At 69.0% G+C, this 24,716-nt stretch overlaps 4 protein-coding genes across 4 annotated transcripts; 1 reads left to right on the forward strand and 3 right to left on the reverse strand.

Moving 5' to 3' along the window:
* Positions 1–2,645: 2,645 nt before the first annotated feature.
* SEMA6C (semaphorin 6C) lies at positions 2,646–12,924 on the reverse strand. Its single transcript, XM_042784916.1, is given in 18 exon segments — positions 2,646–3,345; positions 3,348–4,151; positions 4,513–4,548; positions 4,756–4,811; positions 4,947–5,024; positions 5,863–6,000; positions 6,635–6,898; positions 7,467–7,622; positions 7,720–7,851; positions 8,591–8,808; positions 9,292–9,380; positions 9,621–9,743; positions 9,840–9,930; positions 10,350–10,451; positions 10,889–10,945; positions 11,035–11,092; positions 12,607–12,721; positions 12,813–12,924. Coding segments are annotated over 18 exon segments (2,913 nt in total). The 3' UTR covers positions 2,646–3,061.
* A 1,483-nt stretch (positions 12,925–14,407) lies between these two features.
* Positions 14,408–16,188, reverse strand: LYSMD1 (LysM domain containing 1). The gene is made up of 3 exons (XM_042785604.1): positions 15,924–16,188; positions 15,046–15,311; positions 14,408–14,923 (listed from the first exon to the last, which is right to left on the reverse strand). Exons 1-3 carry the CDS (start codon positions 16,020–16,022, stop codon positions 14,779–14,781), a joined length of 510 nt encoding a protein of 169 aa, XP_042641538.1. The 5' UTR covers positions 16,023–16,188; the 3' UTR covers positions 14,408–14,778.
* A 305-nt stretch (positions 16,189–16,493) lies between these two features.
* Positions 16,494–18,541, forward strand: LOC122152618 (sodium channel modifier 1-like). Its single transcript, XM_042785599.1, has 8 exons — positions 16,494–16,603; positions 17,125–17,195; positions 17,289–17,377; positions 17,485–17,582; positions 17,652–17,746; positions 17,864–18,009; positions 18,116–18,248; positions 18,348–18,541. The coding sequence occupies exons 1-8, from the start codon at positions 16,553–16,555 to the stop codon at positions 18,445–18,447; spliced, it is 783 nt and encodes a 260-aa protein (XP_042641533.1). The 5' UTR covers positions 16,494–16,552; the 3' UTR covers positions 18,448–18,541.
* A 955-nt stretch (positions 18,542–19,496) lies between these two features.
* Positions 19,497–24,357, reverse strand: TMOD4 (tropomodulin 4). Its single transcript, XM_042785596.1, has 10 exons — positions 24,231–24,357; positions 23,485–23,616; positions 23,254–23,410; positions 22,705–22,827; positions 21,647–21,736; positions 20,930–21,060; positions 20,285–20,392; positions 19,935–20,078; positions 19,694–19,838; positions 19,497–19,602 (listed from the first exon to the last, which is right to left on the reverse strand). Exons 2-10 carry the CDS (start codon positions 23,605–23,607, stop codon positions 19,580–19,582), a joined length of 1,044 nt encoding a protein of 347 aa, XP_042641530.1. The 5' UTR covers positions 23,608–23,616; positions 24,231–24,357; the 3' UTR covers positions 19,497–19,579.
* Positions 24,358–24,716: the final 359 nt, after the last annotated feature.

Here is a 24,716-nt window from a genome sequence, read left to right on the forward strand (position 1 = left end):
TGCACCGAAAAAGGGCGGATTTAGGTGAGCTCTGAGGCAGAAATTGTTTAATGTGAGGGTGGTGAGGCGCTGGCCCAGGGTGCCCAGAGCAGCTGTGGGTGCCCCCTCCCTGGAAGGGTTCAAGGCCAGGTTGGACGGGGCTGGGAGCCCCCTGGGCTGGGGGAAGGGGGCCCTGCCTGGGGCAGGGGGGGGCACTGGGGGGCTTTGAGGTCCCTCCCAACCCAAAGCATTTTATGACAAACATGTCACTTTTTTTTACTAAACAGTTTTTAAAGATACTAAAACCTTTTTTAATAAGCAGCTGATCTTGTTACTGAAACGTTCCTATTTTTGTTACTCTTTGCAGGCCTGTTTAATGCAGGGATCCATTTAGTACGGTGGATCGTGGGTTTCGAGACAGCAGGGAACTGGTTGGAAGGACCCTGAGTAATTGTGTGGAACTTGATAATGAAAAATTATCAAGTGACGGTTAGAAAAATACCATCACGCAAAGCGCCGTTGGCCGCAGAAGGGTTTTAAGGGCGAGGAGTGCCTTGCAGGTCTGAGCCCTGGCAGCTGGCCTGCTCCCCGAGAATATCTCTTGCAGGATAAAAATCCCTAGCTCTTACGGCCCATAGTTCATGGGTTTGGGGTCTTTTTTTTGTCCTGGTTTTGTAACTGTTGGCAGGATTCAAGGCAATAATTTGATCTTATGGTCCTTGCATTGCATTTTTCCCAGTTATTTCCACCCGTGTGTGTCCAGATAATACAGTTTTCTCTTGGTTATTGCCTTTGTTACCGTTTCTTGGCCGATGATCGGCGCGTATCGTGGTGTTGGGGATGCAGCAAGGACCAGTGGGCTCGCAGAGCTAGGACAGTACGGCCGTGGCTCCCAAGGCGTTTCTCACCCCAAGAGGAAGCTGCTTTTCCGCCTGAGATGGGTCGGTCCCTGGCGGCTGGGCCTGAAGGGAGGGGGGGATCTGCCGAAATGGGCAGCGTTCTGCTGGCTGCGTTCAGGAAGCCTCATGTGCCTGCTTCTGTTCCTGAGACTCACGGGGTTTGGAGAATCAAAGTGCATTTATTTATAACCAGTGTAGCTATATTTATAAATAAGACTTTTTTATCTTTTTTTCCAAAAGATATTTTGAAGAAGGCTTTAATAATAATTTTTTATGAATCAGTGTTTGGAGAGACTCGGTTCCTGGCTGTTGATTGCTTCGCCGTTCCCTCGCTGACTTTGAGCACACGTTATTTTCTTTTTTTCCCCAGAACGTTGACAGTTTGGGTCTGTTTGAACTGAAAACCTGTGTCGGAGGGTTCGAGACAGTATTAAAGTAAATCCAAGCAGATTCTTCTGATACCCGGAAGCGTTTACCGATGTAAAGGGACACTGTCAACTTCGGCTTTTACGTTCTGCCTGAAATTTGTGCTTATTATTTGTAAATTTGCAGAGCTCGGCAGCTGTAGTGTGCACAAACACTGTGTTGTGTGTTCCACAGCACTGGCGCTTCTCAGTTATTTCCATCCTTCCCCTGAAAAGGCTCAGCTTTGCCAAAAAGTCCCTTCAGCTGGGAAACAAACTTCCCCTTCAGGAGAGGAGGGAAAAAAAAAAAAAAAAAAACAGCTCCGTGGTGCTCAGGGTAAGGGGATTTGGTTTGTCGAGTTGGAACAAATAAAGCTGCCAGTGTTAGTGCTTCGCCTGGGGCGGGGGGGATCGCACGTCCGTTTTATTTTTAGAAGGGCTCGCGGCCGGGGTCTGAACAAAGGCGCGGAGAATTTGATCTCCGCCCAGCACGCAGAAAGAATTTCAACCCGGCTGCATCCTCTGCTCCTCCAGAGAAAGGAGTTGGAGCTTTTTAAGCTAAGACCAGCAGTTTTCGGGTCGGGCGCAGTCGGCCGTGGCAGCGCCGGGTACGGAACCTCCCACGGGCGCTGGGCCGGGCTCCGCCGCGCCGCGGCTTTCCTCCGCGGGGGAGGAGGTGGCGTGGCGCTAATTAACCCCCCTTTTGGGGGTTCATTAGACGCCTCTTTCCCTCGCGTTGGCAGCTCTGCAGGGTTCCCCTTGCCCCGCGGCGCCAGCGGGGATGCGCGGAGGAGGAACTCAATCCTTTCCCAGCGCCCACCAAGGGGAATAACGGAGCCCGGCGCCGAGCGCAGCGTGGCGGGGGTCCCCACAGCCCTGGGCGGGGGCTGTTCCTCCCCGCACCCCCCTCCCGCCCCACCCCGGGGCCCTTCTTGGTGCCGAATCGCATTATTTCGGTAATCTCGCCTTGATCAGATTGCTTTCCCCGGGCCAGGCGCGGTGCCGGGGTCTTCAGTGCGGGGTCAAGTCCCGCTTCCCGGCGGCAGCTCCCCTGCGGTGCTGACCCAAGCGCTTGGGCCCCCTTTTACAGAGGGTAGAGGGTTGGAAATGCCAAAATTTTGACATTTATACTTTTTTTTTTTTTTTTGTACGATTTCTTAATAAAATACCCTGGCCACAGTGAGCAGCTTTTCATTCCCCGGGGGCCAGCCCTTTCACGTCCTCCAGTATCTCACGTGCCACCGTCTGCAGGGACACCCCACGGCCACCCCCCTGTCCCCAAGCTGGGCTCGGGGGTCTGGTGGCACCTTGTCCCCCCCCCTCCCTTGTCCCCCCCTCACCCCAGACAGAGCCAGGCGGGCACTGGTGGTGGAGCGACCACGGATTTAATGGGTGTGGGGCTGAGCCCTGGTCCTACACGGTAGGACGAGCCCAGCTGTGGCACAGAGAGCCACCGTGTCCCCTGCCTGGTGTCCCTGGGGGGGGGGGGGGGCTGTGGCTCCAACGACCCCCAGAGCAGCGAATAAATTAGAAACAATCAAAAAAAAAAAAAACCAAAACGAAACAAAAAAGCTCTGGGAGATGGGGAGCCTCATCACCCTGGACAGGGAGATGGGATGGCTGGGGGACACGGGGACCCTTGTCACCCCATGGGGGCCCCTGTCCCCCCTATGGGGGCCAGCCTGGGGACACGGGGACCCCCGTCCCCCCCCCATGGGGGCCAGCCTGGGGACACGGGGACCCTCATGGCACAGAGCTGGGACCCTGGCAGGGGCTGGCTCAGGCCCCCCCCGCCAGCCGCAGCAGGGGGGTCCCATGGGTGCTGGGGACCAGGACGTCCCCGTGTCCCCGCCGGGGGGGGCTCAGGGCCGCCCGGGGGCTGCTGGCACGGGGAGGGGCTTGGGCAGCACGGGGGGCTTGCTGGCGAGGGGACGCGGCTGGGGCCCCCAGGGCGGCCCCCCCGGGGTCCCCAGCGAGTGCATGCGGGTGAGCCCCCGGGCCGGGCCGGGCGGTCTGGCGGGCGCCCCCCCCAGCGAGTGTCTCTGTGCCAGGGGCCGCCGGGGCGGGGGGGGGCTGTCGGGGGGCACGTCCAGCCGCCGGAGCGTCCCGTCGCGGGGGGCCGGGGGGAGGCTGGGCAACGGGGCGCCCGGCCGCAGCAGGCTGGCGAAGGAACCGCTGCCCGGGGGGGCCACCGGCCACCCCGAGCCCCCCGCCCCGTGCACCCGCTGCAGCAGCTCCTCCAGGGCGGCCTTGGGTGGGGGTCCCGGGCCTGGGGGCTCCGGGCACCCTGGGGTGCTGGGATGGGGGGTCTGGCCGCGCCGGGGCTCCGTCGCCCGCTCCCGGGGCGTCTTGCTGGGTGGCTGCGGGGTGGCCTCGGGGGTGGGCAGCTCGGGGGGGTCCCGCGGGCCCCCGGCCCCTCCCGGGGGTGGCAGCGGGGGGTAGAGGCGGGGGCCGGGGGGCTGCAGAGCGGCGGGGGGCTCCGGGGGTCCCTTGGGGGCGGCAGGGCGGCGGCAGCAGGCTGCCAGCAGCCCGGCACCCAGGGCGCCCAGGGCGAAGGCGCCCAGCACGCAGCCCACCAGCACCGGCACCGGCACCGTGGCCCCCAGCCCGGCCTGGCGCACCCCTGCGGGAGCACCCGTCAGCCCGGCACCCGTGCGGGGGGCCTGGACCCCCCCAGGGTCCCTCCTGGGCCCTGGGGTCCCCCCACCCCAGGGCCCCCTCCTGTCCGCGGGGTCCCTCCTGGGCCCTGGGGGTCCCCCCTGACCCACCCCAGGGCCCCCTTCTGTCCCCGGGGTCCCTCCTGGGCCCTGGGGGTCCCCCCTGACCCTCCCCAGGGCCCCTCTTGCTTTCTGGGATCCCTCTTCCACCCCTGGGGTCTCCCCCCCTCCCCAAGGTCCCCTCCCCAGGGTCCCCTCCCCGCTCCTTGGGGTCTACCCCTGCGTTCCCACCTGGTGCCCAGGGTCCCTTTTCCACCCCTGGGGTCCCCCTCCTGTCCCTGGGGTCCCTCCTGGGCCCTGGGGGTCCCCCCCCCTCCCCAGGGTCCCTCTTGCTTTCTGGGATCCCTCTCCCACCCCTGGGGTCCCTCTCCTGTCCCCGGGGGTCCCCCCCAACCCCAGGGTCCCTTCCCCGGTCCTTGGGGTCCCTCTCCCAGCCCAGGGGTCCCTCCCTGGTCTGCAGGGTCCCTCCCACGGGGGGGTCCGGGTGGGGGGGACAGATGGGGTGTCACTGACCATGGGCCAAGTCCCTGTCCCCCGCGGCTGGTGCGTCTGTGGGAGCAAGGGGGGGGTCAGGCCAGGCCACCCGCGTCACCTGGGGCCACCGCCGTCCCCCCAACATCCCCCACATCCTCCAGTGCCACCCACGTGTCCCGGGGCCCCCGGTATCACCCTGGATCTCCCCATGACCTCGTCGTCCCCAGAGGATCCCACAGCGACCCTCTATGTCCCCAAACACTCCCGTGTCCCCCCCCTCACCTTGGCAGGTCCCCGTGATCCCAGAGGATCCCTCCACGTCCTGCTCGAAGCCGCTCCTGGGGCACATGGGGTGTGTGTGGAGGGGGGAGGAGACGTCACCCACCGTCCCCACTGTCCCCACCCCCAAGGAAGAGGGACCCAGGAGATCAGGGGGGGTGGGGGGAGCCCCCCGAAGCTAGGGGGACACTTACGGAAGGTCCTCGGAGAAGGGGACGCAGCCCCGGGGGGGCAGCCAGACGCAGTAAGGGTCCCGGGCGGCCAGGCAGCTCCTGCGCGGTGGGACCCAGGCGCCGGGGTGCTGGAGCTGCCCCTGCGCCCCCCCGTGCCCTCGCACGCTCCCCTCACACGCCCTTGTGCTCTCACACATCCCCGTGTCCTCGCACGCCCCCGTGCCCTGGCATGGCCTCGTGCCCTTGCACGCTCCCCTCGCATGCCCCTGTGCCCTTGCACGCTCCCCTCGCACACCCCTGTGCCCTTGCACGCTCCCCTCGTGCACCCTCATGCCCTCGCACACCTCATGCCCTCGCACGCTCCCCTTGCACACCCCTGCGCCCTCACGCCCCCTCGTGCCCTCGCACGCCCCCGTGCCCTCACATATCCCCGTGCCCTTGCACACCCTCATGCCCTGGCACGCTCCCCTCACACGCTCCCCTTGCACATCCCTGTGCCCTCGTGTGCTCCCTTTGCACGCCCTTGTGCCCTCGCACCCCCCGTGCCCTCACATGCTCCCCTCGCACACCCCTGTACCCTCACACACCCTCATGCCCTTGCACCCCCCCATGCCCTCACACGCTCCCCTCGCATGCCCCCGTGCCCTCGCATACCCCCGTGCCCTCACACCCCCCCGTGCCCTCACATGCTCCCCTTGCACACCCCCGTGCCCTCGCACCCCCCTGTGCCCTCACACGCCCCCGTGCCCTCACACACCCCCGTGCCCTCGCACCCCCCTGTGCCCTCACACGCCCCCGTGCCCTCACACGCCCCTGTGCCCTCACACACCCCCGTGCCCTCGCACCCCCCTGTGCCCTCACACGCCCCCGTGCCCTCACACACCCCCGTGCCCTCGCACCCCCCTGTGCCCTCACACGCCCCCGTGCCCCCGCTCACCCGCGGCAGGCACCGTGCCGGGCGCAGCGGCTCAGGGGCAGACGCACCAGGCACCCGGCGAAGGCGACGTAGAGCTCCCGGCCCGGCGGGTGCAGCTCCAGCCCCAGCACCCGGCTGGCACCCCGGGGACCTCGGCACCTGCACCCCCACGCCCCCCCCGTAGCACCCGTCGTGACCGCCCCCCCGCCCCAGCGCCCACAGCACCCCGCAGCGCCCCGCAGCACCCATCGGCACCCCCCAGCACCCCCAGGGCCCTGCAGCTCCCGCGTGGCCCCATGGCACCCATCAGCCCCCCCCCCCAGCACCCATCAATGCCCTGTGCCACCTGCACGGCCCCCCCCAGCACCCGTACGGCACCCACACTGCCACTGCACCCATCAGTGCCCACAGCCCCCCAGCACCCACAGCCCCACGGTGCCCATGAACCCCCCAGCACCCCCCAGCACCCCCAGCCTCAACATGTGCCCCCCCAGCACCCAGAGCCCCTCGGTGCCCATTACCCCCAGCACCCACCAGCATCCACGGCCTCAACGTGCCACCCCCAGCACCCCCAGCCCCACAGTGCCCATGAGCCCCCCAGCACCCCCCAGCACCCACAGTGCCCATGAGCCCCCCAGCACCCCCCAGCACCCACAGTGCCCATGAGCCCCCCAGCACCCCCCAGCATCCACAGTGCCCATGAGCCCCACAGCACCCACAGCTTCAATGTGCCCCCCCAGCACCCAAGTCCCCCAGCACCCCCAGCCCCGGGCACCCAGTGCCCGGCACTCACCGCCCGGGGTCGTAGAGGCTGATCTCCTCCAGCAGCAGCGTCTCGGAGCCGGTGTCCCCGGTGTCCCCGGTGTCCCCAGTGTCCCCGGTGTCCCCGGGCTCGCGGCTGGCACCGGGTGCCGGGGTGCCGCTGGGGTGCCGGGTAACCCCGGGGTGCTGCGCGGCCGCCAGGACCTTCAGCACCCGCCCGTCCTCGGCGCCCAGGAAGAGCACGGTCTGGTTCCCCCGCGGCCCCGCACCCGTGTCCACTGCCAGCTGTGTCAGCCTGCGCCCAGCGCACGGGGCCTCGCACGGGGCCTCGCACGGGGCCTCGCACCCCCCTGCACGGGGCCCTCGCGCACGCTTGCAAACCGGGGCCTCGCACGCTGTTACACACCCTCGCGCCGGGGGCCCTCGCACCCGCGTCTTACACACCCCCGCACGGCATCGCCCCGGGGCTTCGCACGCCCCTTGCACCAGGGCTGCACACGCTCCTTGCACCAGGGCTGCACACGCCCCTTGCACCAGGGCTTCGCACGCCCCTTGCACCAGGGCTGCACACGCCCCTTGCACCAGGGCTTCGCACGCCCTCACGTAGCCTTGCACGCCCCTTGCACCAGGGCCTTGTGCATCCTTGCAGAGGAACCTTGCACGAGGACCCACCCCACCCACAGGGCTGGGTGCACCCCTCACCCCACTGCGCACCCACATCCTCCTCGCATGAGACACCCCCTTGTCCCCAAAGCCACCCATCCCCGAGGCCACCCTGTCCCCAAAGCCACCCTGTCCCCAAAGCCACCCATCCCCAGGGCCGCCCATCCCCGAGGCCACGGTGCCCCCCCCGCCGGGCTCACCGGGTGCCGGTGCGGGTGAAGAGGGGCCGCCCGCCGGCGGGTGCCACGGCGCCGTGCAGCAGCGGGTGCTCCTTGGCGAAGGCCAACGTCTCGTCGGGGAAGTCCCCGGAGGTGACGACGCCGGCGGCCGGTCCCATCCCGGCGCAGCAGCCCGGCCTGCGGCACAGCCGGAGCGGGGACCCAGGTGTCCGGGTGGCCGCCGCGCCCCCAGGGGAGGGGGGGGGGCCACCCAGGCGTCGGAGCCGGGGGGTACCTGGGTCGGGGCACCCTGTCCTCGGGCACCGGGGTCCAGGTGCCAGCGGCGCCGCGGGGCTCGGCGAAGGGTCCCTCGAACGCCCGCTCCACGTCAGCCAGGTAGAAGGCGCAGACGGCCGAGCCGGGGATGCTGCGGTGGTGGCGGGGGGTGGCACCGGCACTGGGGACACCCCTGTCCCCTCCCGGGGCTGCCGGGTCGGGCACCGGTTTGGGCCAGAGCCCCCCCCGTGTCCTGCCTGGGCCCCGCTCTGTCCCCGCTCCCTGTTCCCCTGTCCCTGCGTCCCTGTGTCCTGTCCCACTGTGTCCCCATGGCCCCCGGTGAGTCCATCCCCGTGTCCCCATCCCCGTGTCCCCATGTCCCCATGTCAGTGCATCCCCATGTCTGTCCCTCCCACGTCCCCGTGTCCCCTGGTGAGTGGCATCCCCACGTTCCCATGTCTGTCCCTCCCACGTCCCCGTGTCCCCTGGTGAGTGGCATCCCCACGTCCCCATGTCTGTCCCTCCCACGTCCCCGTGTCCCCTGGTGAGTGGCATCCCCACGTCCCCATGTCTGTCCCTCCCACGTCCCCGTGTCCCCTGGTGAGTGGCATCCCCACATCCCCATGTCTGTCCCTCCCACGTCCCCACTTCCCCAGGTCAGTGCATCCCCACGTCCCCGTGTCTCTCCCACGTCCCCACCTCCTGTGTCCCCCTATCAGTGCACCCTCACGTCTGCCCTTCCCATGTCCCCATGTCCCCAGGTGAGTGGCACCCCCATGTCCCCATCTCTCCTGTCCCCCCGTCCCCCCATGCCGCGCTCCCCTCTCCCTACAGCCCCACGTCCCCTTGGCCACCCCCGTCCCCGCGTCCCCCCGTCCCCGCCGCCGTGCCTGTTGGGCTGGGTGCCGAAGAGGGCGAGGACAGCGGGGCGCCCGTGCAGGGCCCGGGGGGGGGTCACGGCCTCCAGGACGTCGAAATAGAAGACAGCGTCGCCGGGGACGGCGCACTGCAGCCGCACCTTCAGGAAGGACGTCCAGCGCCGCTCCAGCACCCGCGGGGACCCGCCCCGGTCATTGCGGCACACCCGCGCCACCCGCGCCACCGCCACCTGCACCGGCACCCAGGGGTGTCAGCACCCAGGGGTGTCAGCACCCGGGGACCCGCGGGCATCGGCACCCAGGGGTGTCAGCACCCAGGGGTGTCAGCACCCAGGGACCCGCGGGCATCGGCACCCAGGGGTGTCAGCACCCAGGGGTGTCAGCACCCGGGGACCCGCGGGCATCGGCACCCAGGGGTGTCAGCACCCAGGGGTGTCAGCACCCGGGGACCCGCGGGCATCGGCACCCAGGGGTGTCAGCACCCAGGGGTGTCAGCACCCAGGGACCCGTGGGCATCGGCACCCAGGGGTGTCAGCACCCGGGGACTCATGGCTGTTGGCGCTGGAGACTCCGTGGGCATTGGCACGTGGGCACCCATGGGTGTCAGCACCCTGGGAGGCACCAGCACCCAGCTGGACGCCCCCGGGGAGGGGCCCTGGGGTCTCCCCCACCTTGGTGCCAGGGGGTGGGTGCCTGGGTGCCCCCGCACCCACCTTGCCCAGGGTGCTGAGCTCCACCGCGACCTCCCTGAAGAAGAAGTAGACGTAGGGGCCGTAGGGCAGCGCCTGGACGAAGTGGGGCTCTGGGGGGGCGGGGGGGGGCCGTCAGCCCCCACCCCCCCGTACCCCCCGATCCCAGCTCCCCCGCGTCCCCCCCAGCCGCTATACACCCCCCGCACCCCTTACCCGCCTCCAGCCCCCCAATGCCCGTCCCCCTCACCCCCCCACATACGCCCTCTCCCCACTGCCCCCCATACACCCCTCGTCCCCATCCCTGCGCCCCCTTCCCCCCCCCCCCCGCCCCCCCCCCATTTTTGGGGTACCCTGCAGCCAGCGGGAGCTGTACTTGAGGGTGCGCAGGGGGGGGCGGCCGGGGCTGAGGCTGCGGTAGATCACCGCGTCACTCGCCTGGAAATCGGCCACCGTGGCCGAGTAGAGGCTGCCGTCTGCGGGGGGGGGGACACACAGCGGTGTCAGCCATGTCCCCCCCCATCCCAGGGCACCCCAATGTGTGTGTGTCCCGCCCCCCCCCGAGCACCCACCGATGAAGAGGGCAACGACGCTCTGCTTGGCGTCGAAGGGGCACCGGGCCTGGCCGCTCACCTCCTCGCCCTCCTGCGCCAGGCTGCTCACCTGGGGGGGGGGATCCCCAAAGCGATGAGACCCCCCCACACACACACACACACTCATCACACCCTCCCGCTGCCCCCCCCCAACCCCCCCCCCCCGGCACCACTGAGATGCTGAGGACCCCCCCGCTCATCACACTGCTGGGCACTGCCCCGCTGCGCTCCCCGGTGGGGGCTGAGCCCCCCAAAATTCATCACACCCCACCCGCGCTCCCCGGCGGGGGCTGAGCCCCCCCCCAACTCATCACACCCCACCCACGCTCCCCAGCGGGGGCTGAGCCCCCCCCCAAAACTCATTACACCCCACCCGCGCTCCCTGGCGGGGGCTGAGCCCCCAAAACTCATCACACCCCACCCGCGCTCCCCAGCGGGGGCTGAGCCCCCCCCAACTCATCACACTCGCCCCCCCCCCGGCCCCCCCACCTGGTAGGTGCGGCAGAGGGGGCTGAAGCCGTTGGTGCCGCAGGCCAGGAGGGTGCCGGCGTCGCGGGGCACCAGCACCCTGATGTAGTTGTGGCACTCGTCCTGCGTGGGGGGGACACGGGGGGGCACCCGGGGGGGGGGGCACGGGGGGGACCCGTCACCCCCTCCTCCTCCTGCCCCCAGCCCCCTCTTTGCCCCCATCCCTTCTATCTCCCACACCCTGCACCCCCACACCCTGTACCCCCCCACTATGTACCCCCACACCCTGCACCCCCACACCCTGCACCCCTGCACCCCCATACCACACACTCCATACATTGTACCCCCCCACCCCGCACCCCCATTCCCCCTATACCCCCCCTACCATATACCCCCACGCCCCGTGCCCCCACACCCCGCACCCAGTACCCCCATGCTGGGTACCCCCACACCCCACACCCCGCACCCCCATACCGGGTACCCCACACCCCACACCCCCACACCCTGTACCCCACACCCCGTACCCCCATACCAGGCACCCCACACCCCGCCCCCCACACCTGCAGCCGGCCCCGCATGGCGCAGTTCTCCCTGTCCCGCGTCTCCCAGGTGAGGTGCTGCCGGGTGACACGGGGGGGTGGGCACGGGGACCCCCTCCCCGCGCCCCCCCCGTGTCCCCGGAGCCGGCGACCCCGACCCCCCTTACCCGCTGGGGGTACAGCGTCCCCTCGTCCTGCCCCAGGTCGAAGGCGTAGATGTGGTCCCTGGGGGGGGTGTGAGCGTGCGAGGGGGCACGGGGGGGGCGCGGGGACACAGGCGTGCAAGGCGGGGGGGAGGGAGGGGGCGTCGGGCTCGAGCGGGTGCAAGCGGGCACAAGCGTGTGCCAGCGTGTGTAAGCGTGCGTGGGCGTGGACAGGCACGCGCAGGAGCAAACAAGCCTCTGAAGCTCGTGCAAGTGTGAACAAGCGCCCGCAAGCTTGCACGAGCGTCTAGAAACGTGCACAGGGGCGCACAAGCGTGGGCAAGCACGTAGAAGGGTGCACGAGCATGTACAAGCGGGCACACGTATGCACAGGCAGGTACAAGCACACAAAGGGGGGATGGATGACCTCGCACATGCACAACCACACACGGGTGTGCACCGAGAAGCAGTGCACAGAGGAGTGAGTGCAGTGTGTAGAAGCACACAAAAGCGTGCACGAGTGCACACAAGCATGCACAAGCACAGACTACAAGTGTGCAGACTACAAGTGCACGGAAGTGCATACAAGCGCACACAAGCGTGCTCAAGTGTGCACAAGCAGAGACCACAAGCGCGGACAAACACACACGAGCGTGCACAGTCACACAGAGGCGAACACAAGCACAGACCACAAGCACACACAAGTGCACACAACTCTGCACAAGTGCGCACAACCACACACAAGCGTGCACAAGCGTGCACAAGCACAGACCACAAGTGTGCACACAAGCATACACAGGAACAGCTGGGCACCAGCATGCACAACCGTGCACAACTGTGCACAAGCACACACAAGCAGAGACCACAAGCGCACACAAGTGCACACAACCGTGCACAACCGTGTACAAGTGCGCACAAGCTGAGACCACAAGCGCGCACAAGCGTGCATAAGCACAAACCACAAGTGTGCAGAAGCACACACGAGCATGCACAAGCGCACAGAAGCACACAGAAGCAGGCACAACCGTGCACAACTGTTCACAAGCGTGCACACAAGCACAGGCCACAAGCGCGCACAAGAGCACACAAGCACACACAACCGTGCACACAACTGTGCACCAGCGCACACAAGCACAAAGCACAAGCGCACAGAAGCGCACACAAGCACGCACAACCCCGCACAAGCAGAGACCACAAGTGCACACAAGCGTGCACAAGTGTGCACAAGCACAGGCCACATGCGTGCACGAGCGCGCACGAGCGCACACAAGCACACACAACCGTGCCCAGGAGCGCACACGACCGTGCACACCACCGTGCCCAAGCGCACAGAAGCACGCACAGCCGTGCACAAGCAGAGACCACAAGTGCACACAAGCGTGCACAAGCACAGGCCACACGGGTGCACAAGCGCGCACGAGCGCACACAAGCACACACAACCGTGCCCAGGAGCGCACACGACCGTGCACACCACCGTGCCCAAGCGCACAGAAGCACGCACAGCCGGGCCCAACCGTGCCCAAGCAGAGAGCGCACGCGCGCACGAGCGCACACGAGCGTGCACGAGCGCGCACGAGCGCTCACGAGCGGCTCACCGGGCGGCGACGAGCAGGCTGCCGTTGAGGCGCAGCATGTGCTGGAAGTCGAGGCCGAGCTGGGCGGTGGCGTTGGGGCCCCCGAGGCCGCCGAAGCGGGGGTAGGCGGCGGTGGCTGCGGGGCCGGGCGGGACGCGGTGACACCCCGCCGGCCCCCCCCCAGCCCCGGGACACCCCCCCCCCCCCCGGTGCCGCCCCCGCCTCACCTGCCAACCCCACGGTGCTGCGCGGGGCCAGGTCCCGCGGGAAGGCCTGCGCCGACCCCCCCGGGGTGAGGAGGAGGAGGAGGAGGACGAAGGGCAGCGGGACCCCCGGCATCGGCACAGGCGCCCGGAGGGGCCGCGGGGTTGAGGGTGACACCCCCCTCCCCCCGGGCTGCGAGGGGCCCATCTCAGCACGGGGAAACTGAGGCACGGGGGGGGGGGGGGGGGCGTGGGGACAGCGGGGACTTGCTGCCAGTGCCCCCCTCCCAGCGTCCCCAGTGCCCCCGGACACCACTCGCGGCACCGGCGTGTGCAGCGGGGCACGGCTGGGCGCACCCCAGTACCCCCCCACACACCCACTCACCCCCCCCCCCCCGGCACAACACCCGCACAGCGCTCGGCTCCACAGCGCCCACCTGCACCCCCCCAAACACCCCAACAGCACCCCCCCCCCCTCCACCGACACCCCCCCCAGCTGCACCCCAAGTAACCCCCCGGAACACCCCGCCCCAACACCCCACCGGCCCCCCCACAACACGCTCCCTTTTTCCCGCCCCGACACCCCACGCACACCCCACAGCACCCCACCCACACCCCACAGCACCCCACGCACACCCCACAGCACCCCACCCACACCCCACAGCACCCCTCGCAACAGCCCCCCCCCCCGACCCGACCCCTCGGCGTTCGGTACCGGCTCCACTCCCCGAACGGACCCGAACGGACCCGAAAGGACCCGAACGGTCCCGAACGGCCCCGAGCGGCTCCGCCCCGGAACGGGCCGGGACCGGCCGGCGGCCGGAGCCGAGGGCGGGACCGGGGACCCCCGTGGGACCCCACCCGGGACACACACCCACCCCATCCCCCCCCGCCGCCGGGGCCACGCGACGGCTAGGCGTTAATCCCCGTTAATGAGATAATCCTCATTAGCTGCTAGGGAGGGGGGAAGGGAGGCTTTCACACGCGTGTGCGCACACGCGTGGGAGCGGGCACAGCCCTGCGCCCGGCGGGGTGAGTGCCGCGTGGGTGCTCGCGCGCCGGGGCGGGGCTCTGCGCACACTGGCGCGCGAGCACTCACACCACCGCCCCCCCCCCCCCCCCCTTCTCCCACCCGTGTCGGTGCACACGCGTGTACACACGCCCGATGCGCAAATACCCGCGCGGGGGGGGGGGGGGGAAGGGGTCCCTTGCACGCGTGTGTGCGACAAGGCTGGCTGTCACCACTGCGGGTGTCACCCTGCCGCCTCTCCCACACCAGCATATGGCCGTTTGCACCCAGTGGGCACTGGGAGCTACTGGGCTCACCCCCCAATCCAGCTGCCACTCGGGCTCCGGTCTGTGTCACCAGCACCCCCGGGGGGGGCACAGGGGACCCTGGGGACATCCTGGGGGGCCCTGGGGAGCCCTCTGAGGCTCTGGGGGGGGTCCCAAGGGTGCAGGCTCAGGGTGACACCTGGTGGCACCACGTGGTGTGGCACCCAGTCCCCTGGGTGACCCCCGAGTGTGTCCCTAAGGGGTGACAGCATCCCCAGGGGGTGACGGTGTCCCCAGGGGGGTGTGACGGTGTCTCCAGGGGGTGGCAAACAGGCAGAGCCAGGTGACAGTGCTCCATTTTATTTACAGGCTCTCGGGGTGGGGGGGTGACCGTCCCTGTCCCTGGGGGGGGTCCAGGCACTGGCATGGGGGGGTCCCACCCCCCGCAAGAGCAAAGACGTACAAATAAATACAACAGAGGAAAACCAGCTGGTAAATCTCCTCCCAGTCCCTCCCAGTCGCCCTGCGAGAGGGCTGGCTCTGCGTGTCCCTCCAGCGGGAAAGGTCCCTCGAAGGAGACAGGGAAGGGACACTGTGTCACCCCCAAAATCCCTGTGTCCCCTCCGGCATCCCCTGGCAGGGGAGGCTGGGCGCCGGGGGTGCCCCAGGGTCCCCGTCCCCACGGGGTGGGTGTCACGGCGTCCCATCCCCGGCGTCAGAGCGTGAAGATCTCGTCCTCGGCGTCGCGGAGGGCGGCCGCCCGCGGGGTCCTGGTGAGGGGCCGGGGGCCGAGGCGGGGGCCGCGGGGGGCCGGCGGGACCCCGGCATCGGGGCACCGGCTGCCTTCGGCCTCGGCCATGCTGCAGGGGACGCAGCGGGGTGGCACTGAGGGGTGGCCTTGTCACCCGCCCTGCGGCCAAACCCACCTGCCCGAAAGACCCCGGTTTTGCCCCAAACGGGGAGGCGGGACGGGCGCGCTCACCCTGTGCCGCCAGCACGGAGCCGTTGCGCCGCCGCCGCCGCCTTGGAACGCCCGATCTCGGCGTCGAGCCGCCGGAGGAAATCGGTGGCCGAGAGGTCGTGGTGGGACGGGGCAGACGGGGTGTCCCCCGAGGGGACGTCCTTGTCCTCGTCCTTGTCCTCGGGGCAGGGTCCCCCCGGCTGCGCCGGCACAGGGATGAGGAGGGTGGGCTTGAGGAAGATGGTGTCCGAGGTGTAGAGGCGGTTGGCGCGCTTGATCTGCTCCATCTGCCGGGGACAGGGACGGGGACGGGGTGGGCATAAAAATGGGGATGGGATAAGGGTGGGGACAAAAATGGGGACAGGGATAAGGACAGCGAGGGGATGGGGATGGAGATAAAGATGGGATGGGGACAGGATGGGGTTGGGGACAAAAATGGGGACGGGGAGGGGTGGGGACACAAATGGGGACGGGATAAGGATGGGATAAGGATGGGGTGGGGACAGGATGGGGTGGGGACAAAAATGGGGACAGGATAAGGGTGGGGACAGGGACAAGGACAGCAAGGGGTTGGGGATGGAGATAAGGATGAGATGGGAACAGATTGGGGTGGGGATAAAAATGGGGACGGGGATGTGGTGGGGACAGGGACAAGGACAGTGAGGGGATGAGGACAGATATAAGGATGGGATGGGGACAAGGCGGGGGACAGCGATGGGGGGAGGACAGCCACAAGGCCAGGGTGGGCGAGGGAAGGGGACAGGGACAGCAGGGCACCGGGGCGGCCCCGGGGGGCTGCCGGGGGGCCCCGGGGCCGCCCTACCCCGGCGATCCTTCCCCAGGGCCCCCCCGGCCGTGCCCCGCGCCCCCCCCCCCCCCCGCTCCCCTCGGCCACTCACCGTCACCCCGTAGCGCAGCGCCAGCCCCGGCAGCGTGTCCCCGGGCTCCAGGCGGTGCTCCCGGGGGGAGGCCCCCGCTCCCCCGCTCCCCGCCGCCATGGCGGGACGGCCCCACTCAGCCCTGGGCCCCGCCGGCGCGGGAGGAGCGGGGACTCATGCGAACGGCCCCAGCCCGGGCGGGGGGAACCGACCCAGGGCCCCGGCGCCGCGGCCGCCGCTGACGGGGGCGACCCCCGGCCCCGGTGAGGCCGCTGACTCCCCGGCCCGGCCCCCGCAGAGGCTTCTGGGACTTGTAGTCCGGGAGCCCCGGACACTCCGCCCGTCCCCGCGGAAAGTCATGCCGCCACCCCCACACCGGGGTCCTCTCCGGTCCCTTCCCCTGTGAGGGGGGAGTGGTGTCTGCCCCTGGGAGGGGTATCTGCCCCCCTAAATCCCCCGCGGGGGGGGGCGGCGCGGTAGAACTACAACTCCCAGCATGCCGCGGGGCCTCCCGGGCGGGCGCGGCGAGCCCTCCCGCGCTCTCTAATTGGTCGTCGCTCCCGCGCGCAGCCCACCGGGAAACAAGCGCCCGGAAGTTGGTCACGGCCCGAAGGCGGGGCGGTTCCCATGGTAACTGCGGGCCGGCCGCCATGTCCTTCAAGCGGGAGGGGGACGACCCCGCTCAGCTGGGGGTGCTGCAGGTGGGCCTCGACCCCCCCCCCCCCCCCCCCCCCCCAAATCACCGACCCTGGCCCCGGCCTCCCACCACCACCCCGGGCCGGCCCCTTGCCCCCCCCTCACCGGTTCCGGCCCACCCTCCCTGCCTGTGAATACCCCTCCCGCCCGCAAACCCTCCCCTGCCCCCCCATTCCCCCTCACTCCTGCTGTCTCTTGACCCCTCCCACCCCCCCCGGGTTCCCTTCCCAGCACCCCAAATACTCCTCTTGGCCCAAACCGCTCCCTCAAATTTCCCCTTTCCCCTGCCTCAACCTGCCCCCAACCGCCCCCTCCCCAGCCTTGGCACCGCCGTTACCCCCCCCCCCCGCTCCCTCAGAGAGGGGTCCCCCCTGGGGGAGGAGGTTTCCCGGCCGAAGGGGTTGAAGAGGGTTGGGGGCAAGGGCTAGTTCCCTGAGGGGCAAATTAGGGGCAGACACCCCTAATTTGGGGCAGCAAGCAGAGGGGGGGGCACAAGCGCTCAGCCGGCCCCCTCGATCTCTCCCAGAAAAGACGCGTCGCAGACCTGTTGGCCAACTACATCCCCGAGGATGAGGCACTGCTGCTGAGGAGCGGGAGGTGAGCGAGACCCCTGAGCGCAGCCCCCGCCCTGCTCCAGCTGCCTGGGGGGTCCTGACGGCACCTTTCCCCCCTCTCCACCCCCCCCCCCAGGTACGCCTGCACAGTGTGTGCCCACCGCCCCGTCTTCGACACGCTGGACGTGCTGACGGTCCACAGGGCTGGCAAGAAGCACACGGGCAGTAAGTGTGTGGGTGGGTGGGTGGGCTGTGCCGAGCGAGCGTCTGTGTCCGTGTCCATGTGTGTCCCCCCCCGCCCCCCCATCCTCATCCTCTTCGCCCTCCCCCAGGCCTGCAGCGGTTCTACGGCAAGAAGTGCTCGCTCCAGGACGTGGTCCAGAAGCAGCAGCACGAGGAGGAGGTGCGGGCAGAGGAGGCAGGCACGCAGGTTGGTGCGGAACCCCTTCCCACCCCCCCGGCCAGGCCGCCCCCCCTGAACTCTGTCCCCTCTCCCCAGGGCTCCCCGGCCCCTCTTCTGGCACAGACGCGGAGGATTGCCCGGAGCGCTCTGCTGAAAGCAGCTCCCTACAGCAGCTGCTGCCGGAGGACGGGGTAAGAGCTTTGGTTTCGCTGCTGGGGGGGACGGGGGAAAGCTCTGGGCTTTCGGGAGTGGCCTCGCCGCCGTCGGGTGTTCGTGGGACGAGGCCCTGATCCCTTCTCTTGTCGCAGGGTGGAGGGAAGCGGCTCGCGAGCTGGCGTCACCCAAACGGGGCTGAGCGCTGCCCCGACGCTGCCGGAGCCGTCGCGGGAGGACGGAGGAGCCGTGGACGCCAGCCCCACAGCCCTGCTGCCGGGGCACCGCGGCGGGCGAGCGGGTAAGAGCCGGCCGGCGGCCCCGGGGCTGCGCCAGCACCGGCGGGGCCAGGTGCCTGGGCCTCTCCCGTTCCGGAGGGTTCCACCAGCCCCTCTCTGCCCTCCCAGACGCACCGAAGGCGGCTCCGGCCCGGACGCAGCGAGGTGGCAAAGGAAAAAACTCATCGTCGGCGCTGAGCCGGCCCGAAGCGCTCAGCCCCGAGAGGCGCCAGGCCCTGGAGCGATACCTGCAGCTGCGGAGGTGAGTCTCGGCGCCCCCCGCCCCGCCCCTGGGGGTTTGGGGAACCCCACAACGAGCTGCCTCTCACTCCCCCCCGTCTGTCCGTCCGTCCGTCCCCAGCGCCGGCTGGATCCAGGACCGCTCCGGCAAGTGGGTGAAGGATGAAAATGCCGAATTCGATTCTGACGAGGATGAGCCGCCTGTGCTGCTGCCGGCCTGAGGCCCCCCTCTGCCCCACCGCTCCCCCCTGGGGACGGGGACGCTCCCCCCGGCTGTCCCCGAGCCCCGCCGTTAATAGAGGCAGCTGGAGAGGACGGAGGTGTCTGAGCCGTTGGGGCAGGTCCCGGGGAGGGGTGATATTGGGGGTCCCAGCGTTTTGCCACCACGAGATGCTCAACCTGGTGCCTTTTTGGGGTGTCCCCCCCCACCCCCGCCAGAGCCCTGTGAGCGCCACCAACCTCCATGTGGGTTTCAGCCCGTCCCCTCCCATCCCTCGCCCAAGTCACACTCGTTTTCTTGCACGCTGGCAGCTGCCTGCGGGTCGTGGCCTTTTGGGGTGGCGGTGCCGGGTTCCCCCCCTCCTCCCCAGCCCCAGCAGCTGTCTCAGCACCTTGGAAGGTGCCCGGCCACGCCGCCCTCCCCCTGCCTCAGTTCCACCCCCCCACCCCCCCACTGCTTTTCCTACCAGGCTTTGGGTGCCTGCAGGTGCTCCCACATCGATGGGACTGTCGTTAACGGGTCAGGGCCCTGAGCCAGCATCCACATCCCTGGGACAGCACCCGCCACCCACCCAAAGGGTGTTTCTGGGCCCCCGGGGCCCGATCCTTCCCCTGGGGGGGGCTCCCTGGCAGCACCGCTTGGGGCGATGCCACTCCCCCGGGCACCGGGATTTACCCGCTTGCTCAGCTCGCGCCTGTAAGTAGCTGGAGGGAACCTATAAATAGGTGGTGGGACCTATAAATAGGCCCTGTGTCCCCCCCCACCAAGTCTCTGGGTGCTCAGCTCGGTGCCTGTTGGGGGGGTTACCCTTCTCCCCCCACCCCTCCTGGTGCCGTAACCCAGTGCCCGGGGTATAACCACGTCAGCGCCGCTGCTCCCTGAGGGGATCCAGGCCCCTGTGGATTAACGACCGGGTGCAAACATGGGATCTCGAGCCCTGCCAGGCAGGGGGGGGGGTGTGCTCCCTCCCTCAGGCAATCCCCGTGATCCCGATTCCGGCCCCCCCCCGTGCCAATCCTGCCCCGGGATGCTTCTGAGCGGATCCCAAAGCCGCGTCTCTCCGTCTCTTTTATTTACAGCGGCGCCGGGCAGCAGGAGCTGGAGCTCCGTCGTCGTGCCGTGCCGCGGGGGCGTTAGGTTTTCTTCTGCTTGCGACCTGAGGGCAGAAGAAAGAGGGGGGTGGGGTGTGAGGGCCGGGACCCCTCCCCACGACTCCTGCCCCGGGAGGGGACGCCGGGGACACTCACGGAGCTTGTTGTTGTTGGTGATGGCGGTGGCGGCGCGGGCGCGGGGGCCTTGCTGCGTGAAGTGGTAGCCGAAGCGCACGACGGACGGGCACTGCTCCAGCATGGTGGCCATCTCCATCTCCACCGTGTCGCCCAGCCGCTGGCACTGCGGGGCCAGAGGGGGGGCGGAAACCAGGCACACCGGGAGGTTGGGGACAGCACTGTCCCCTCCCCGGGCCACCCGTGGGTGCCTGTCCCTTACCTGGTTGTCCACCTTGAGCTCGCTCAGGGTGGTGTTGTTGTACATGGCCTTGATGATGCTCATCATGCCAGCGCTGGTGATGAAGTTGGATTCGATGTTGAGGCTCTGCAGGGTCTTGTTCTCCGTCAGCATCTCGGCCACAGCCTGCGTGTCACCTCAGGGCGTCACCTTGGGGTGTCACCCAGGCTTGGCACCCCCCGCTCTGTCATGTCCTGGGCCACCAATCCCCCAGGTGATGGTGGAAAAGCCACCGTCACCTCGGCTTGCTGGTGCCCAGGATGGAGCTGGGAGCCGGGGGCCGTGTCCCCTCCCTGTCTGAGGACGTGTGGGGACACGGGGCCGGGACTCACGCTGGCCACGGGGTCGTTGCTGCGGGTGGCTACCAGGCTGAGCTTCTTGACGTGGGTGTTTGTTTTCATGGCCTCGCAGATGGCCTTCAGCGTGGGGATGGGAATGTCCTGCGGCACGGGGACGTGAGGTGGGTGTCACCACGGAGAGGGGGACACCCCTGAGGGGATGTGGGTGTCGCCAAGGGGGATGTAAGTGGCAGCGAGGGGGTGTAGAGAACCCCAAGAGGGTGCTGGATGTCACCCCAGGGAGGTGATATCACTGAGGGGATGGGGGATGTCACCAAAGGGACACAGGTGCCCCCAGATGAGGACTGGTGTCCTGGAGCCACTCTAAGACGGGGACAAAAATCCCAGGGATACCCCAAGACAGAGACCAGCCCCCCAGAGACACCCTGGGACAGCGAGCAGCACCCTGGGACAGGGTGACCGAGCCCCATGGGGACACCCCAGCGTGGGACCCGTCACCCTGGGGACACTCTGGGACAGGGACCAGCCCCAGCGTGATGCCCCAAAGCACGGGGACCAGCACCTTGGGGTGCCCTGGAGACACCCTGGGATAGGGACCAGCCCCGTGGGGATGGGGACCCCAGGACTGGGATTAGCACCCTGGGGACACCCTGGGGACACTGCCACCGGGTCCCTCACCTTGATGTTGTTGAGGTTGACGTCCTCCAGAGCCCCGTCGTTGGCCTGGATCTGCCGCAGCGTCTCCTCCACGTTGGTGGGATTCGGGGGCTCATCCGGCACCGGCTTGTACGTGTCGGGCTTTACCACGCCTGGGGCACACGCGTGTGCATGGGGACGCACGTGACCAGGCACAGACACGTGGAGGGGGGGGAAACACACGTGTTTGCACGTGTGGGTGGGGTCGCTATGGGGAATCCCAGAGGGGTTCTGGTCCCCAAATCCCCCCTGAAACCCTTGTCTCCTGTCCCAGGGGAGCTCATCCCCGTGTCCCCTGTCCTGGGGGAGCTCGTCCCCGTGTCCCCTGTCCTGGGGAACTCGTCCCCGTGTCCCCTGTCCCCCTGTCCTGGGGGAGCTCGTCCCAGCGTCCCCGTGTCCCCTGTCCTGGGGGAGCTCGTCCCAGTGTCCCCGTGTCCCCCTGTCCTGGGGGAGCTCGTCCCCGTGTCCCCCTGTCCTGGGGGAGCTTGTCCCCGTGTCCCCTGTCCTGGGGGAACTCGTCCCCGTGTCCCCTGTCCTGGGGAACTCGTCCCCGTGTCCCCTGTCCCCCTGTCCTGGGGGAGCTCGTCCCCGTGTCCCCGTGTCCCCTGTCCTGGGGGAGCTCGTCCCCGTGTCCCCTGTCCCCCTGTCCTGGGGGAGCTCGTCCCCGTGTCCCCTGTCCCCGTGTCCCCAGGCACTCACTGTTGATGCCCTCCGTGTTGGAGATGGTCCCGCTGCAGATCGCGTCGTAGTACTGCTTGTTGCTCATCAGCGTGTACATGCCCAGGATGGCTGCAGGGCCGGGGGGGGGTGTGTGTGTCAGCAAGTGCCCCTGGACCCCCCCTGGTCCCTTTGTGCCCCCCTGGGGGTGGTCGCAGCCCCCCCAGCCCTGGGGGGGGGGGGGGGGGTGGCCGGGGGAGCGGGTGGGCCAGGGGCCAGCGGTGAAAGCCGAGCGCGGGGACACGGCGCTGCTTTTAGCTGGGACCTGGCGGGGACCCAGGGGGGGCCGGGGGGGGGGGGGCCCGGCACACGCCTGGCAGCGGGGAGCACGGGTGTGACACGGGGCTGGGGCGAGCGTGCAACGCCAGCTACCCCAGCGTATCACTGGCCCCGTGCAATGTGCTTCCCCCTGCCCCAGGCAATGCTGCGGCGCCACGTGCTGCCCCCGTGCAAAGCTGTTGTGGGACACGCTACCCCCACGCGAAGCTGTGGTGCAACGGGGCAGCCCTGTGCAAGGCTGTGGTGCGACACGGCTGCTCTGTGCAAAGCCGTGGTGTGACACGGCTGCCCCGTGCCAGGCTGCAATGTGGCATGTGCGAGGCTGTGGTGCGACACGGCTGCCCCGGGCGAGGCTGTGGTGCAATGCAGCAGCCTCGTGCAAGGTGGTTGTGCGACACAGCAGTCCCGGGCGAGGCTGTGGTGCAACACAGCTGCCCTGTGCAAGTTTGTGGTGCAACAGAGCTGCCCCGTGCGAGGCTGCAGTGCAACACGGCTGCCCTGTGCAAAGCTGTGGTGCAACGCAGCAGCCCCGTGCGAGGTGGGGGTGCGACACGGCTGCCCCGTGCGAGGTGGGGGTGCGACACGGCTGCCCCGTGCGGGGTGGGGGTGCGACACGGCTGCCCCGTGCGAGGTGGGGGTGCGACATGGCTGCCCCGTGCGAGGTGGGGGTGCGACACGGCTGCCCCGTGCGAGGTGGGGGTGCGACACGGCTGCCCCGTGCGGGGTGGGGGTGCGACACGGCTGCCCCGGGCGAGACCCACCGGCGATGTCGCACATCTCGGCCTCGGTGGCGTTGGCCAGCGCCTCCTCCAGCTCGGGCTCCAGCGTGATCTGCTCCTCCCGTGGGATCTCCCGCGTCGGGTTCTTGGGCACGAAGGGCTTCCCTGGGCGTGGGGACACGGGTCGCACCCTGCCCCGGGCTCACAGTGGCCGGGGGGGGGGTGACACCGCGGGGGGTGACAGTGCGGGGAGGGGTGTGTGACCATACTGGGACACACACACACACACACTGCCGGGGGTGGCTGCGCTAGAGGTGGCATCACAGCGGGATGGCAGTGCCGGCGGTGGCCGTACTGGGGGGGTGACATTACAGGGGGTGGCCATTTGGGGGGGTGACATTGCCAGGGGGGTGGCCGTGCCCGGGGCTGGCGGGGACCCAGCTCGCCCGGGACACCCGAGCCGCTGGCGAGGACCGTTCTGCCGAGCTAAATATACCCAGCGCCGTGGGGCCCCATCCCCCCTGCCCCCCGCCATGGTCCCCGCAGTGTCCCCCGTGTGTGTGTCCCCCCCCCCGCCCCGGGTCCCCCCACCTTTCTTCTCGCCGGTGAAGGGCACCAGGTCATCGCGCTCGCCGGCCTCCAGCGCCTGCTTCTCCAGGTGCTGCAGCAGGGCCTCGCGGTCCAGCGGCCCCGTCGGGCTCTTCCGCGTCTGGTCCCGCTGCCGCAGCCCCGCCGGCAGCAGCATGTTCTGGGGGACCCACCATGTCACCCACGGGGGACCCCATTTCACTCGTGCCCCCCCCCACCCACCCCAGGACCCACCTCGGGGTCCATCTCCAGCAGCTCCACGTCCAGCTGCTCCAGCTCCTCGGCCGACAGCTCCCGCAGGATCTTGTCCTCGTCGATGTCCCGGTACTTCTCCAGCTCCTGCCGGTAGGACGTCATGGCGGGGGGCTGGGGGGGGGGACACACACGATGATGGGGGGGCTGAGCGGCTGGCAGGAGGCTCCCCAGGGTGGGGGGATGCCCTGTACTGCAAGGGGACCCCCCCCACCCCATCACGGTGACCCCTTCATGGTGGTGTTGGGTTCCCCCTGGGCTGGGGGGGCCACAGGGCACCCCAGGGTGGGGGGGCCGGGGGGTCACACCTCCAAGGTGCTCTCCGGAGCCAGGACCCAGCATGTGTGTCCCCCCTCCCAGTCCCCCCCCCACCACTGTTTGGAGGGCAGATCCCAGTTCAGCAGCCCTGGCCCCCCCACCTCCAGCACCCCTTTGTCACTTGACACCTCCCCAGCTCCCTGGGGGTGAATGCTGAGGACGCGAGTCCCCCAACACCAGGGTCGGGTCCCCCCCCCCAAGCAACCAGGTTGGGATTTGCCCCCCCCACCCCTGGGTCCCCACGCACCCTGAGCCCCCGGGAGGGACTGGCCACCCAGGGGCAAGAACTGGGGGGGAATCCCTCCGAGAGGGGATCCCTGACAGCACCCAGGGACCCGGGGGCCGGTGTCCCTGGTGACGATGCAGCCCCTGCCCCCCTGGGGACCCCCCCCCCGGGAACCCCCCATTACCTGGCCGGCGGCTGGGGCGGCGGAGCCTGCCTGGGTGCGAGCCCCGGTGCTGAGCCAAGGGCTCCGGCCGCGCAGGGCATGAGATCAGCGTTTTATTCTGCGAGCCGGCGGCGGGGAGGGGCGAGATCACATATCCCCGGGCGTTATCGAGCGCTGCCAGCCCCACGCTGGCCCCAGCCCCACGCTGGCCCCACCCCAGGGCCGTGGGGGGGCCCCTCGGGACTCCCCCTTCCCCCATGGGCTGCCCTGGTTGGGGACAGAGCCTGAACCTTGTGCCCGGGGCCCTCTGGACCCCCCGGCCCCCTGAGGGACATTTTATGCCCCTTCTCCCCAAAAGCGTCTGGGTGACTTGGCTCTCACCCACCCTGCAGCCCCCCGAATCCTATTCAGGTGTCTGCGTGGGGCCACCCTCACTTGGAGCAGCAGCGCTGTGGCCAAACTGCTTGTTTATTGCAGGGTCTCTTGGAAAAAAAAGGGTTGGACGCA

Source organism: Tyto alba, unplaced genomic scaffold, assembly GCF_018691265.1.
Source record: "Tyto alba isolate M040663 unplaced genomic scaffold, T.alba_DEE_v4.0 Super-Scaffold_8, whole genome shotgun sequence".
NCBI lineage: Eukaryota > Metazoa > Chordata > Aves > Strigiformes > Tytonidae > Tyto > Tyto alba.

Coding starts and splice junctions, on each gene's coding strand:
- LYSMD1 (XM_042785604.1), bottom strand. CDS start 16,022: ATGGCGGCGGGGAGCGGGGGAGCGGGGGCCTCCCCCCGGGAGCACCGC. Junction 15,312..15,923: donor CGCTGCGCTACGGGGTGACG/GTGAGTGGCCGA, acceptor TGTCCCCGGCAG/ATGGAGCAGATCAAGCGCGC. Junction 14,924..15,045: donor CTCCGTGCTGGCGGCACAGG/GTGAGCGCGCCC, acceptor CGTCCCCTGCAG/CATGGCCGAGGCCGAAGGCA.
- LOC122152618 (XM_042785599.1), top strand. CDS start 16,553: ATGTCCTTCAAGCGGGAGGGGGACGACCCCGCTCAGCTGGGGGTGCTG. Junction 17,583..17,651: donor CAGAGGAGGCAGGCACGCAG/GTTGGTGCGGAA, acceptor CCCTCTCCCCAG/GGCTCCCCGGCCCCTCTTCT. Junction 18,249..18,347: donor CGATACCTGCAGCTGCGGAG/GTGAGTCTCGGC, acceptor GTCCGTCCCCAG/CGCCGGCTGGATCCAGGACC.
- TMOD4 (XM_042785596.1), bottom strand. CDS start 23,607: ATGACGTCCTACCGGCAGGAGCTGGAGAAGTACCGGGACATCGACGAG. Junction 23,411..23,484: donor TGCTGGAGATGGACCCCGAG/GTGGGTCCTGGG, acceptor TGGGTCCCCCAG/AACATGCTGCTGCCGGCGGG. Junction 19,839..19,934: donor AGCTCAAGGTGGACAACCAG/GTAAGGGACAGG, acceptor CTGGCCCCGCAG/TGCCAGCGGCTGGGCGACAC.